This window comes from Halichoerus grypus, chromosome 11, assembly GCF_964656455.1.
Source record: "Halichoerus grypus chromosome 11, mHalGry1.hap1.1, whole genome shotgun sequence".
NCBI classification, from domain to species: domain Eukaryota; kingdom Metazoa; phylum Chordata; class Mammalia; order Carnivora; family Phocidae; genus Halichoerus; species Halichoerus grypus.
Genome location: NC_135722.1, coordinates 14597753 through 14612218, shown reverse-complemented (window position 1 = coordinate 14612218; position 14466 = coordinate 14597753). Strand labels below are relative to the sequence as shown.

Genomic DNA, 14466 nt, shown 5'->3' with positions numbered 1-14466 from the left:
AGATTTTATTTATTTATGTGAGTGGAGGGGGACAGAGCATGAACAGGGGCAGAGGGAGAGGGAGAAGCAGACTCCCTGCCGAGCAGGGAGCCTGACATGGGGCTCGATCCCAGGACCCTGAGATCATGACCTGAGCTGAAGGCAGACACTTAACCGACTGAGCCACCCAGGTGCCCCTATTTTGAATTTTTAAATGGGCTTCCTTTGCTAAGTAGTTTTAGGATGCCAGTAGAACTCCCTACAGAATACAATGAGTTTAAAAAAAAATTTAAGTATCAGTTTCTAAAACCTTAGGAAAGATAGTCAGAATTCATTTTTCAGCACTAGCCCTTTATCGTATAGAATTTTCCATAGATGTAAAAAGAGCTACTCATTAAAAAATTAATAGTAGGTTCTAGGTTGACTCGGTTGTACTTGGTTGTTATAGCTGTGGAAAAAGTATGTTACCAAATAGAAGAGTTCTGCTTTGAAAGGGAAACATAAGTTTGGGGTTGATGGGTAGAAGAGAGTTGTTTTGAGAGAGAGCCCTTGAGTTTCTCCTCCTCCTGTTCTCTTAGCCTCTCAAAATATGAAGGGATTAGTTGATCAGATGCAGAAAACACCTGACAGGCTGACTTAGTTTGTTTCATTTTCTGTTGTAAGGTTCACTCCTGTCTGTTGAGCTCCAGGGGTCCCAGTGAACTCTGGTTGGGAAAGGGCAGGGATCCTGACCCCCGGGAAGGTGTCTCTGCTACAGCCGCTACTCTGAGGCCTCATTTCTGAACTATACTCTGAGGAGCCCCAGGGGTTCTTAGGGCCCTTCAGGGGTGAATGTTACAGTATTGGTTGGGGATAGGGAGGAAGTGTCTCCTTGAACCCCAGTCCATTTGAACCAGACCTGCTTTAGAGCTACTCTTCTATAGAAGTCACCCAGAGACAGCCAGGTTTTTCCTTCCCAGCCTGTTGGCAGAATAGACAGTTGAATGTTTTCTCTCGTATTCAGTGTGTGGACTCCGAATTGTCTCAAATGGTAGGAAACTTGCTTGTACATTCCCTCTACGTCATTTGCAAGGAGAGCAGATCCCTCATTAAGATCTCGCTTTGGCTTTCCAGGTAAATAAGAATGACATCCGGAAGAAGGTGAGGCGCCTGATGGGAAAGTCCCATATTGGGCTTGTGTACAGCCAGCAAATCAATGAAGTGCTTGATCAGCTGGCAAACCTGGTAAGCATGTCTGCGCCGTCCCCTAGGCTCCCCTCCCACTGCACTTGTCGCCTCCCTGGCTGGGACCTCGTCGCCTAATGCAGAGGCTTCCCCACGGGTCATTTCTTGGCCTGTATATTTTCAAGACCCCAGTTTTGAAAATAGGGCTTTGAGTCTAGATAAGGGTTTAGTCCTTCTGTTCTGGGATAGGATTCTCTGTACTAAAATCATCCTGGTGCAGCCATTTCAGCATGTGGTCTGTGGACTCCTAAGGCTCCACGAGCTGAAACCTGTTTTCATCATAGTACTAAAATGTTTGCCGTTTTTAACCGGGTTGACATTTGCACCGATGGTACAAAAGCAGTGATGGATAAACTGCTGGTTACCTTCACCCAGTGAAGGCAGTGGTAGTGAACCATGCTAGGAGCCATGCAGCGCTCTCTCAGTTTAAAAGAGAAAGAGAAAGAAAAATAGTTGCACTTACGAATGTTCTTGATGAAAGCATTAAAATCATTAATTTTACTAAATCTGATCATTGATTATACATCTTTTTAATATTTAATGTGACAAAATGAGAAATATACAGGAAGTATTTGTGCTGCAAACCAAAATATGATTGTTTCAAGGAAAACCAGTTTGTGACAATTTGAGTTGCAAGGTGAACTGTCAGTTTTGTTCATGGGACATCATTTTTACTTGGAAGAATGACTAACTGTGGTTATTCAGAGTTGGGTATTTATTTGGCAGACTTTTAAGCATGAAGCTTCCTGATATTTAAAGGCTTTGTAATGAGATTGATGATATTAATCAATGTGATTTTTTTATATTCTCTAATGAAATGTGTCAATATTTGGAAGAGCTGCATTACTCCTTAAACCAGTATTTTCCAAAAGACCATTGGGTGGTGGTAGAAATTCAAGTATAAGTGAAGATCCACTCAAAATGCAAGGCAGACAAACGGATTTCATGTTACAAAATACAAAATGTTCATTTTGATGGGTTTTCAGATTTCATATTGCAACTGTCAGAAACTGTTACTTCTCAAGTTTTGGTGTAATTACCAAAGAAAAATACGCATATTTATCTGGAAAATCTATTAAAATACTCCTCCCTTTTCCAAATACATATCTGTGAGACCAGATTTTCTTTATATACCTCCCAAAGCAACATAACACAATGGATGGAATGCAGAAGCAGATATGAGAATCCAGCTATTTTTTAAAGACAAACATGTGAAAAATGTAAAACAGTGCCAGTCTTCTCTTTTTTGTTGTTGTTTTTTTGGGAAATGTTATTTAAAATATTTGTATTACCATGTAACAGGTATATTATTAATGACTTTAAAATGAATTAATTTAAAATTTTTTCAGTTTTAATTTCTAATATGGTAAATATCTATAAATATACCCCACATAATCCTAAGCTCTTGGGGGTTGTGAATAATTTTTAAGAGATACAGGGGCCCTAAGACCCTAAAGTTTGAGAGCACGTCCCTTGTGGCCTGTGACCAGCAGATGGCACTGTGCTAAGTAAACTGGTAGGAATTTAATAGCTGAAGTTGGGGTGGGAGCAGAATTCTTGGCCCAGAGAGCTCTGTGAGAGAGATATATGGATGTCCCTAACAGATCTCTCTTTTCTCAGAATGGACGTGATCTCTGTATCCGGTCCAGCGGCAGCAGGCACATGAAGAAGCAGACATTTGTGGTACATGCAGGGACAGACACAAATGGAGATATCTTCTTCATGGAGGTAAATGCTAGTTCATATGTCTCAAAGGGACATTTGAGAGTCACGAGGAACTTCTAGACCTGATACCTGATTTCTCCCACTTAATCTCGTTCATCTTCACGATCCATTTATCATTAAATTGTCAGGCTCTTACGCAAGTGATATAATGGATAATTCACCATCATTTGTTTTAAATAGATGTTGAATACATGATGTAGTCGCATTGTCCGTAAGTCAGGACAACTTAAAATGGTAGGCATTGGGAAGTCTTGCTGTCTTTCTTATCCCCTTCCTCTCAATTTCCCATCCCCCTCACCCCTTCTTCCTATAGGTAACCACTTCTGTGGTCTCCTTTGTATCTTACAGTGGTATTTTATACAAACACAGTAAAATATGAACATAAGTTCTTCTTTTTCTTTTTTCTTACAGAAAGGTAGCACATCAGATCCATTGATCTGTACCTTGCTTTTCTCATTGAACATATCCTGGAGAGCTCTATGTCAGTACAAAAAGAGGGTTGTCTTTTTTTTTTTTAGTTGAAGAAGAGTTGATGTACAATGTTAGATTAGTTTCAAGTGTACAGCGTAGTGATTCGACGATTCTGTACATTATGCAGTGCTCACCATGATAAGTGTGGTCACCATCTGTCACCATACATCATTACGGTGTCATTCACTGTATTTCCTCTGGCTCTCATTCTTTTTACAGCTGCATGGTACTCCATGGTGCGGGTGTATAGTAGTTGACTTAACCAGTCAGTATCTTTGTGCCCGCCTGCTGCCCCCCATACACGCGCAGCTCTGTGAGAGCTCCCAGAGGCCATCACCACACCGAAGGAAGAGTGCATTGATGGCTTTGACTGACAGGACTCAGACGTATCTCATAACATATAATAGCTCCCCTCCCGCTTTGCCATTTATTTCGTTGAAGAAATGTGCCCCATGGAGTATCTCACATTCTAGACTTTCTGCTGATTGCATCTCTTTGGTGTTAACATGTTTCTCCATCACTTGTATTTTTTTATAAACTAGTAGTTCAACCTAGGGGTTTGATGAGTTTCAGATTCAATATTTTGGCAAGAATACTTCATGGTTGGTGCTGTATGTTGTCTGTTGCCCCATATGGTCATCTCTCTCTCTTAGAGATCAGTAGGTTGAGATGTGGGTAGCCTGATCTGTTGTTCCCTGTGAAGTTCCTCATCAGTCCTTTGAGTTTGCCTATGGGTTTTGTTTTGTTTTGTTTTGTTTTTTTTGCCACGCAGAATTTTTTTTACTTTTTCTTTTTACCCTCCCTCCAGCTCTTGGCAGAATCCTTTTACTTTTATGTAGTTGAATTAGTCTTTTTTTTTTTTTTTTATAGCTTCTGGGTTTTGAGTCATAGTTAGAAAAACCTTTCCTTATTAGAAGACTGTAAAGGAAATTGGCTGTGGTTTCTTTATTTCTGTATTTTTAATTCTAAAATGAATCTCTTCTACATAATTGTATGAATCAAGTACAACTCCTATATAAAGTAGTAAAATTAAATAATTTTACAAGTATTCTGTTTTCTTTTGGTTTAGTTGAGTTTGATTTTTACATCCACAGCTTTTTGAACGAGTGGTTTATCAAACATGGGGCAGGGGTTCTGCCCTGAAGTAGAACCATGCATGTTGGTGTAGCCGAGAAGAGAGTCATTTTCATGTTACTGTGAAGTTCTAGAATTTGGCTAGGTGTCTCCTCGAGCTGAGGACTAACTTTGGACATCTGCACCACAAAGAGATTCTCACCCTCTCCTTTTCCTTTTAAAGAATAAATCCAGAAGATTCCTTGAAGTATAGGACTAACTCTCACCACCACACAGGGGTGCCTCATACAAAGTTCCTGGAGTGTGGGTGGATCCGTCACCTTATTGATGCCTCTCCCTTAAGGTGTCAAATAAGACTGTACCTCACTCACCCCGTTAGCCACTTGCTACGCTTGGCCTGATTTAGCCTTTCTCATCTCTGCACAGCCTGCTGGCTGCAGCAGCACTGGGAGAGCGATTGCAAAGACTTCTAAAAATCCCCTTTATTACCTTTTTTTTTTTTTTTAATTACAGAAGTAGATTAGGGCGCCTGGGCAGCTCAGTCAGTTAAGTGTCTGACTCTTGATTTCGGCTCAGGTCATGATCTCAGGGTCATGAAATCGAGCCCCTAGTTGGGTTCCGCACACTGGGCATGGAGCCTGCTTAAGATTCTGCCTCTCCTTCTGGCCCTCCCTGCTTGTGCACGCAAGCGCTCTCTCTCTCTCAAAAAAATAATAGTAAGTTACAGAAGTAGAACAGTATATGCTGTGAAAGTTTCAAACCATATAGAAGTAAATGAAATAAAAAGTAAAAGTTTCCCTTCACTTCCTTCCAATGCCATGTCTCAGAGGTAACCACTGTTAAAGAGTTTGGTCTGATTTTTAAAAATGCATATTTGTATAAATACAATCTACTTATGTGTAATTTTGTTTCAGTGTTTACAAAAGTGGTATCAAACTACAAATATTGAGATATAATTTGATTTTTAATTTATGACTGACATCTTTCCATGTCTACATGTTACCTAAATCTGTCTCTGTTTTTTTCTTTTTTTGTTTTTTGTTTTGTTTTGCTTTGCTTTGTTTTTGTTAAGTAAGCTTTATACCCAACATGGGGCTCAAACTCACAACCCCAAGATCAAGAGTTACATGCTTCACCAACTGAGACAGCCACACACCCCTGTCCCTGTTTTTTAAATGGATGATTTGTTTTGTTTTGTTTTGTTTTTTTAGCTATTAGGTGTTATATGGATGTATACCATAAGTTATTCAACTAGTCCCTCTCACTTTTTTTTAAATGTTTCATTGAATATACTTGAGAATACACGTGAGAATTTGTTTTTCTTTTTAAGATTTATTTTTATTTTATTTTGAGAGCAATGTGCGTGAGCATGCTTTGGGGGAGGGGCAAAGGGAAGGAATCTTCAAGCAGACTCCCTGCTGAGTGTGGAGCCCATCCTGGGGCTCTATCCCACAACCCATAAGATCATGACCTGAGCCAAAACCAAGAGTTGGGCACTCAACCAACTGAGCCACCCAGGTGCCCCTCACATGAGAATTTCTATAGGCTAGATTCTTAATGTGAAATTTCTGGATCAAGCTTATATAGATTTAAAATTTGTATAGATTCTGCCAAATACCATCCCAAAGACTATACCAGTTTATTTCTCCACCAGCAGCACAGGCGAGTACGGTACGTTATTCCTGTCATCTCTCTGGCCTAGAAATCATTTGTTGTAAATACCTGTCCTGCCCCTCTCCTTTACATGGTGTTCTTAAAGGATTATGGAAAGTGGGGGTAGTAGTCTTCACTTCTCACCTGGAGAAAACGAGAGTCAGACTAGGGCTAGAATTCTAATTTCTACTCAGCTATTATATGACCCTATCCTTCGTAAGGCTTTTAGAACCTTGTAACTCTTAGGTAGTAGATTAAACCTGGTAGTCTGTGTATTCCTTTTTCATTCATTTAATATTTATGGAGCACATACGATATGCCAGCTACTCTGAGTATGTGGTTATAGCAATGAATAAGAGAGACATGGTTTCTGTTGTCCTTATGGGGTTGGCAAGCCATTGGGGAAGTCAGCTAATGAAACAAAGGGTCATAAAGTATGATGAGTGTTATGAGAGAAGATGCTCAGGGCATAGGCAGGCAGTATGGGAATACATAGTAGAGGGTATAGGAGTTGTGGATGACCACTCAGAAGTGACCTTTGAGCTGAGACTTGAAAGAAGTATGAATTAATGGCTGGAGCGGGGGAGGGGGAGAGTTCCAGGGGTATTTGAGGTGAAATGGATGGGACTCAGTGGTGTAGTGAGAGGGAAAACAAGGAGTCTCACATCACTCCTTCATTTCTGGCTTGGGCAGCTGGGTGAATGGCGACACCATTTACTCAACTAGGGGACTCAGAAGGAGGATCTGCCCAGGAGGAAATGCTGACTTCACATTTGGAAATGATGAGCTCGAGGTGCTGCCTGTGAGCCATCCAGATAGAGAGTGGTTCAGGAACTCAGGAAGATGGGTCTTGTGTGGAGAAAGATTTGAGAACCATCAGTGGGGTCATAATAATCATTGTTACATTTTTTTATATTATAATTATAGTGTTACAACATCTAACTCTAGGGTACTTCCTACATGCCTGGCTTTGTTCTAAGAATTCTACGCACATTGACTTATTTAATCTTCACATGAGGAAATGTAGATGCAGAGCAGCTTGTTCAAGGTGACACAGCTAAGTAATGGACAGCTGGAAACCTAACACAGTCTGATCTTAGAGGGATCAGATCTCTTCTTGAATAAGAAGAGACTGTGAAGGGGGCACCTGGATGGCTCAGTGGGTTGAGCGTCTGACTCTTGATTTTGGCTCAGGTCATGATCTCAGGGTCATGAGATTGAGCCCTGCTTCGGGCTCCACCCTAGACGTGGAGCCTGCTTAAGATTCTCTCTCTCCCTCTCCCTCTGCCCATCCCCACTGCCGCTCACGCTCACTTGCGTGCACGCACACTCTCTCTCTCTCTCTCAAAATTAATTAATTAATTACAAAGGACTTACAGTATTAAAAAGAGAATGTGAAGGAGGAGTTTGCCTTTTAATTATATCACCCTGTATTATATAATATTTTTTGCGGTGAGCGTTGCCCAAGTGTCACTAATGTGATTAATTATTGAAAAGATATATGCAGAACTACGACTGAGCCAGTATTAGAAATTGCCTTGGTTCCATATTTTTCTCCTCGGTTAAGCCTGCCGTAACCCCTGCCTCTGCGCTCACCCACAGAGATGGTCCGTAAGGTTGGTACCTGGCAGCGGGAGACACCCTCATAAGTCTAGAGCATATGAGAGGTGGTAGACGTTGGGCGAGGTGAAAATTGAAACACTGATTGCTCCCCCTCCCTGCTCGCCGGCTCCTCTCCGTGATTCCTTTTCTTTCAGCAAACCTCCCAGCGGACAGTAGGTCCAGCAGGTCAGTGTTTGTGTCCCCAGCGAAGGAGGACGGTGAGCGGGGGGCGGGGCAGCTGACCATGGGGTGCTCCCAGGACCAGCTGCCCCGTGCTGCCCCCGGGGGGCAGGCCAGCGCGGCCTGTGGCGACGGAGGCTCCAAGCAACGGGTCCCCCCGCAGGTATGCGACGACTGCGTGGTGCTGCGCAGTAACCTCGGGACGGTGCACGAGCGCTGGTGGTATGAGAAGCTCATCAACATGACCTACTGCCCCAAGACCAAGGTGTTGTGCCTGTGGCGCAGGAACGGCTCTGAGACGCAGCTCAACAAGTTCTATACCAAGAAGGTACCAGGAGCTCTGTGCGGGCGGAGGGGGATGCTGAGGGCCAAGTGTCAGGTTCCTGGCAAGGAGGTTAAAATGCCACAGCCCATGTCGAGAGCCCCCCTTTGGCCTCCGGCTGTTGTGTGGGACACATAGAGCTGTCTCCGGGGCCCGGTGCCCCGGCCTCGGCCCCGGCCCTTGGCAGGCGGTGGAGAGCAGCGCGGGGGGACCCTGGCAGGTTGGGTGACAGGATGGTCCTCGCCCTGTGCCGCAGTGTCGGGAGCTGTACTACTGCGTGAAGGACAGCATGGAGCGGGCCGCTGCCCGGCAGCAGAGCATCAAACCCGGTGAGAAGACAAGGACTCCCCGAGCAAGGGCCTTTTGTTTGTTTCCATCCATCCTTCTGAGCGTCAGAGGCCTGACGGTTCCCCAGCCCCCCAGTTAGCTGATGACCTCCTCCCCCACCGCAGGCCCTGAACTAGGTGGCGAGTTCCCCGTGCAGGACATGAAGACTGGTGAGGGTGGCTTGCTGCAGGTCACCCTAGAAGGGATCAATCTCAAGTTCATGCACAACCAGGTAGGTGGGAGCGGCAGCCCCGGCTGCCTGGCCCAGTTCTTCCATCTGCAGTAAGGCTCGGTGTCCAGGTCCCAGTGCTTTCCAGTGAGCCTGCGGGCCTTTGGGGCTAGTGGGAGGATGGGAGCAGCTGGACCAGAGAGAGAGATCAGAAGGAGGGCACAGTGACGTTGGCAACCACCTGGAAGGTGCAGTGGGGAGCCTCCGTGGGAGGCGGGGAAAGAGAGGGAGCCGTGGTGGCCAGCCTCCGTCCGTTAGACTCAGCACAGTGTGAGTGGGAGCGTCTCACTTGGCCCTTCTTCGCACAATGTCTGCCTTCCCTTATTCCCAGGGGGTGCTTCTGCTTGGTGGTTTTGCTTTGAAGAGTCTAGACCAGCTGATCTCCTCGCGTGTTTCTGGTGTGCGTGAAGCCTGTGTGCGTGCGTGTGCGTGTGCGTGTGTGTGTGTGTGTAGCTTGTGTCTGTCCTATCTGGAGTATGTGTGTTTATTTGCCTATTTCTCCTGCTGATCCTTCTTCCTATTCTTTTCGTTCCTCTGAGTGTCCCCACTCTGTCCCCTGCTCCACAGGCCCCATTCCCCTTCTTTTGACTGGGGACCACTTCAGAATACATCTTTCTCTCATTGTGATTCCACCATAGGAGCTGACTTTTTTTTTTTCTTTCTCTTGGTCTTTTAACACAGTGTTACTTTTTCTCTCAGTGGACATTCCTTAAACTAATTCCTTTCTGAGGCCAGCGCATCAGCCCAGGTCCGTTCCCCGTTCTGACTCTTCACACAAGTGCCTTCCCTCCCCCTTCCCTGACGTCCTGGTTCCTTCCTTGAGGCTGTGAGCCAGGTCTGAATGTGTGAGCACCACAGCCCCGGGCCAGGCAGCAGACACTCAGGGGAGGTGACCCTCTGGACTCCGTGGCTTGCTTCCTCCCCTTGCCATTTTAGTTTCTTCTTTCAGGAACCCAACCGGGCAGCTTCGGTGTGATGGGAAACAACTGCTCAGGCAGTGTATTTTCAGCAGTACATTTACTATCCGTGATTTTAATATATTAAATAGCATACTTGAGACCTTCGGGTCAGCCCAAGGAGAGGTTTACTGGAGTACTTTTCTGGAGCACGAAGGTGCCAGCACTTCTTGGGGAGCAGGCTTCTGACTGCCTTTTAGTGCCGTGGCTTCCCCTGATGCCTCACCTTCCGAAGAGGAGATCTTGTTAAACAACAGCCAGCCCCCTTCTGGGTCCCCCGCTCTGGACCAACCCAGTGTCTAACCAGTCCACGGATATGTACAAGCTGGTCTGTAGCTTAAGGCTTTGCCCTAGAAGAGAGATCCTGCAGAGAGGGGAGTCAGGCCCCAACCGATCACAAGAGAACAGCCGTGGGGTCCATCTTCCACCACGAACGGTCTGTTGGAGTTGAGGAAGCATTGGACCCTCTGATGGAGTCCTACAGGGTGGGGTAACAAACGGATCTTTGGAGTCAGGATGTGCTTGGATTCAGAGCCCAGCTTCGTTACTCATGGGCAGATAAACTTTCTGATCCCGTGTCCTCCTCTATAAAACGAGGGTCGTACTCACACTGGGTCACATGGATGTGATTGCAAATAGGATTTGGAGGACTCCTAGTCGGAGCTCCTAAGCGATAGCCGTTATTCTCTCTCCGTGTACTTCTTGGGAGAGCCTGGATTTTGTGTCAAGGAAGATATCAACATCTCCTACCCCAAGGACAATCCGAGGGGAGCTTTGCACCCGTGCCAGCCCTCTGCGCCGGAGGAGGATGCATGGAAGGGTAGAGAGCTGATGGGCTGAGCGGGGAGACCCCCGGGGCACCGTGTCCTCCAAGCGCTGCCCTGGGCAGAGGGGATGGGCGGGCAGCCCAGGACAGCAGAGGGGCCTTCGGGTTGGGTTTGACCATTAAAACTAACGCCTTCATTTCTCTCCCATGCTTTCTCCTCCGGCCAGGAGCGGAAGGTACATGCCCTTTCTGCTGTCTTCGCTTCTTAGCGCTTTTGAGTTGCGTGTGTGTGGATTCTCCGGCCCTCACTCTGGGAACTAGGTCTTCTGTGTGGGGGCGGGGCTGTAGCCGGGAGAGTGGGCAGTTGTGGGGCAGGGGGAGAGCCTCCGGGCCTGACCCCGCCCTCCCTCCCTCCCTCCCTCTCTTGCAGGTTTTCATAGAGCTGAATCACATTAAAAAGTGCAATACAGTCCGAGGCGTCTTTGTCCTGGAGGAATTTGGTAATTACACTATTTTGCTCTTAGGTCTGGACTCACATGGCAGTAACTCAAACCTCGGCGCTCCAGAGGAGGGACTAGAGGCAGAGAGAAGAACCACCTCTGCAGAGAGGTCAGGAGGCTTAGGAGTGATAGGGAAGAGAAGGGAACCCGCGATGAGCGAGGGTAAGGAAGAAGAAGGAAGAGCGAGACAGTGGCTGCTAGGGAACGGGTCGCCGAAGAGCAAGTGGCCCTAGACGGGGTTAGAGGTCAGAGACTCTCCTGCGGAGGCTCCGGGAGCGGGCGCCGCCTTCCCTTCTCGGCCAGCTGGTGGTCAGAAAGTTCTGGGGCAGAGCAGACGGGCAGTTTCCAAGCTCTGCTGTGTTCGTGTCGCCTGCTGAGCTCCTCCTAGCAGCCCGGGACTCCGTCCAGCCACCCCGGTGCCGCCCTGGTGTCCGCCTGGCCTCTGTGCGGGAGCAGGGCCGTGCGGTGGCCCGGGCAGCCTCACTCGAGAGGGCAGGGAAGCCTAGTGGGCCTCAGAGGCAGGCAGGGCAGTTGTCGCGGGAGGCTGGTGGCCAGCCTCCCTGCATCCCCGCAGCCAGGCGCCGACGCTGACCGGTGGTGTAGTGGGTTCTCACCCTGGGGCTTTGAGTTCCTGCTGTGTTTGTGCTTCATTCTTTTGTGCCCCTCATCGCTGCTATGAAAACCTTCGTTCTCCAGCAGGTAAAGTGACCTCGGCTCGTGCTGACTCCCCCCAGGCCCCTGCCTGGGCCCTGCCGTGGGTGGGACGGGCTCCCTTCAACCAGACCAGCTGCTCACACTGCCCTTTTCTCCCCCCACCCCACCTCCCCCCTGCTGGCTGACTGGTTCTGAGTTTTCCCCCCTGTGTGTTCCCTTCTCTCTTCTGCCAGAGAGATATTTGGGGGAATCTTCCAACTCAGGAGAAGGACCTGGGCTTCTTGCTCTACCTATGATGAGTTTATTCCCTGTTAACCCTGGGTCCCCCCGAATTCTACCTCCCAGGGTCAGAAGAAGGTGTGGCCAACTCTCATCCTACCTTTTCTGGCCCCCAGGGGGACGCCACACCCCTCTGCTCCCTTCTCCAGGGGCCATCAGGATGGCTGGGCCCCCGGGGGGCCTTCCTCCTTCCTCTGGCCAAGCAGAACCCCTGCATGGCTGGGGCAGGGGTGACTTAGTCTTGCATTCTGGGCTGTGGACATGTGTGTACTTTGCCTGATGCTCCCTGTCACCTCCCTCCCCGGGTGCTACACTCGCCTGTCTTCTGCTCGGTGTGTCTGCTGCAGAGCCCTCTGACGCTCTCCCTCACACAGGCAGGCCTGGGCCTCTCCTGCCACTCAGGGAAGGACACTTACAAGTCTGCTGGGTTTTAGTGTCATGCCACTTCTTCATCCAGCCTAAGGACCCTCTGCGTAGGGGCTGGGAGTACAGGGAACCATGCTTAACACGAACAGAGTGTCGGGCTGGTAACAGGGATGAGTTCTCGGGCATCTCAGCAAGGTGAGGCGCAGGCTAGAGACAACGCTCTTCACCCGACCAACATGGGGCAACGCCCCACTGCAGCTCCTCGGGGCCCTGGACATTAGCAGCGAGCAGGCTGGTGAAAGGCCAGCCCGCTCCTGTGCGGAGGCTCTCCCAGAAGCGGCTAGAGTCGTGGCCATCGAGCAGGGAGCCCCAACAGACCCCACAGGTCTGGCTGCGGAGTCTGGGGCAGTGTCCTCTCGTCCAGCAGCGGCTGGGCAGGTGCCATCAGAGCGTAAGCTGCTGCAGCCCCTGGGACAGGCCACCGTGGGGAAGGGGACCCCGGTGCCGGGCGCTGCCGCCTGGGGGAGCCTGGCACTATCGCTCTTAGTTTTGAACTTTCTGTTTTGTCTCTTGCCCGTCCGGTTTTAGTTCCTGAAATTAAAGAAGTGGTGAGCCACAAGTACAAGACGCCAATGGTGAGTGTGCCACCCAAGCCGGCAGGCCAAGTGTGCGCAGGGCTCCCTGGGGACCCTCACACAGGAGTGGGGCGGGCCCCCTGAGAGCACGGGGGCAGGCGGACTAGGGACGGTTGGAGAGCTGCCTTTGGTCTGGAAGCCGAAACGAGTCTTCAGCCCTGGGAGAGACACACACACACACAGACCCCCAGTCCCAGCAGTCAGCTGTGAGGCTGAGCCCAGCACGAGGGCAGACTTTTCTGCTGGGCAGATCTCCCTGCGTGGAGATGGGGGAATCTGAGGAATTTGATCGGTCTGGTCTTTCTCTCCCCTCTAGGCCCATGAGATCTGCTACTCTGTGTTGTGTCTCTTCTCGTACGTGGCTGCAGTTCGTAGCAGTGAGGAAGATCTCAGGACCCCGCCCCGGCCCGTCTCGAGCTGATGGGAGGGGTTAAGAGCCCCCAGGTCAGGGGGTGCCCTTGCATCTTCTGCTCGCCAGGGCACGATGCTGCGTGTGTGTTCTCTGCAAGCCCCTCGCCGTGGCTTAGTTGGTTCACAGTTGTGTGTCTCCACGTGTCTTAGTGTCTGTCACAGGGCTCAGCGGGTTTCCTCTGCCTGCTCGCTCTCCACTCCCAGGAGACCAGCCTGCTGTCCCCTCAGGGCTCCAGAGCCATGTGTGTCTGTCTTTGGGGCCAGTGGCTTCTGAGGACTCTGAGCACAGTATGAGCCCACCATCGCGTGTCCCTGAGACATTCGTGTCGTCCTTGGCGTTATGAGCCTCCAGTGCAGGACTCTGGCTCTCCATCCTCTGGGGCCCGGCGTGCCTGGGTGTCAGGCGAAGTCCCATTTGGTACCGAGGGAGGGAAGCTTGAGGCCTGTCCGCCCAGACAAGAGGTGGGCAGGGAAAGGCTGGGAGAGTCACGGGGCGGCAGGGTGAGTGGCAGCCTCCCTCCCCCTCACGCATTTCCCAGGCTGGTGGCTGCTGCCCGCCGTGGCCCCTGCAGGGGGGCAGCACCGAGGGGCTCCCCTTTGCCGAGCGGCAATTTCCCTAAGGTCTGCCTGGCGTTTGGCCTGAGAGAGCAAAGTGGTTGGGCTGGGAGAGCCTCAGAGGCCCCTGGCTCCCGTGCCCAGGGAGCAGCGTGGGGCAGGGCCACGTTCAGTGTACGTGGCCCGTGTCTGCAGACGGCGGCCCCTGGCCCTAGGTGTCAGAGGGGGGATGGCCTGGGAGTGGGCAAGAGAGGATTGTACATAGTTCACCTCTACGTTATTTATAGAAAATGTACAGATGTGTGAATGTGAAATAAATGTCCTTAACTCGCCTTGGGCTCCTCCTGCCTTATATTTAACGCTGCCTCCTCTCGGCCCGGGCCTGAGGAGCTGTCCCTGGACTCTACGAAGGCCCCTCAGGCCTAGCAGGAGAGAGGAGATCATGGTCCTCCGAGTCCTGGCGTGCTGGAGGCCCAGCCTCCCACCCCACTGACCCAGCAGTGCCCCTCACCTGGCTTCCTGGACGCCCAGGGAGAGGTTGGGGAGGGCTTCCTGCCC

The 14466-nt window shown here is 49.6% G+C and overlaps 1 protein-coding gene across 50 annotated transcripts in view; it reads left to right on the top strand.

Moving 5' to 3' along the window:
* The window catches only part of MADD (MAP kinase activating death domain), a 39805-nt gene extending 25565 nt beyond the window's left edge, over positions 1-14240 (top strand). For 29 of the 50 annotated variants that reach the window (XM_036105056.2, XM_078058052.1, XM_078058058.1 and 26 more), the window contains 8 exons: positions 1093-1203; positions 2824-2931; positions 8072-8236; positions 8487-8559; positions 8683-8789; positions 10939-11008; positions 12896-12942; positions 13259-14240. In XM_036105056.2, coding sequence (XP_035960949.2) covers positions 1093-1203; positions 2824-2931; positions 8072-8236; positions 8487-8559; positions 8683-8789; positions 10939-11008; positions 12896-12942; positions 13259-13363 — 786 coding nt within the window. In that variant the 3' untranslated portion in view covers positions 13364-14240. The remainder of the gene's footprint in view (positions 1-1092; positions 1204-2823; positions 2932-8071; positions 8237-8486; positions 8560-8682; positions 8790-10938; positions 11009-12895; positions 12943-13258) is intronic. The other 21 variants (XM_036105067.2, XM_078058065.1, XM_036105065.2 and 18 more) reach the window with 1 other exon arrangement.
* The last annotated feature ends 226 nt before the right edge of the window (positions 14241-14466 follow it).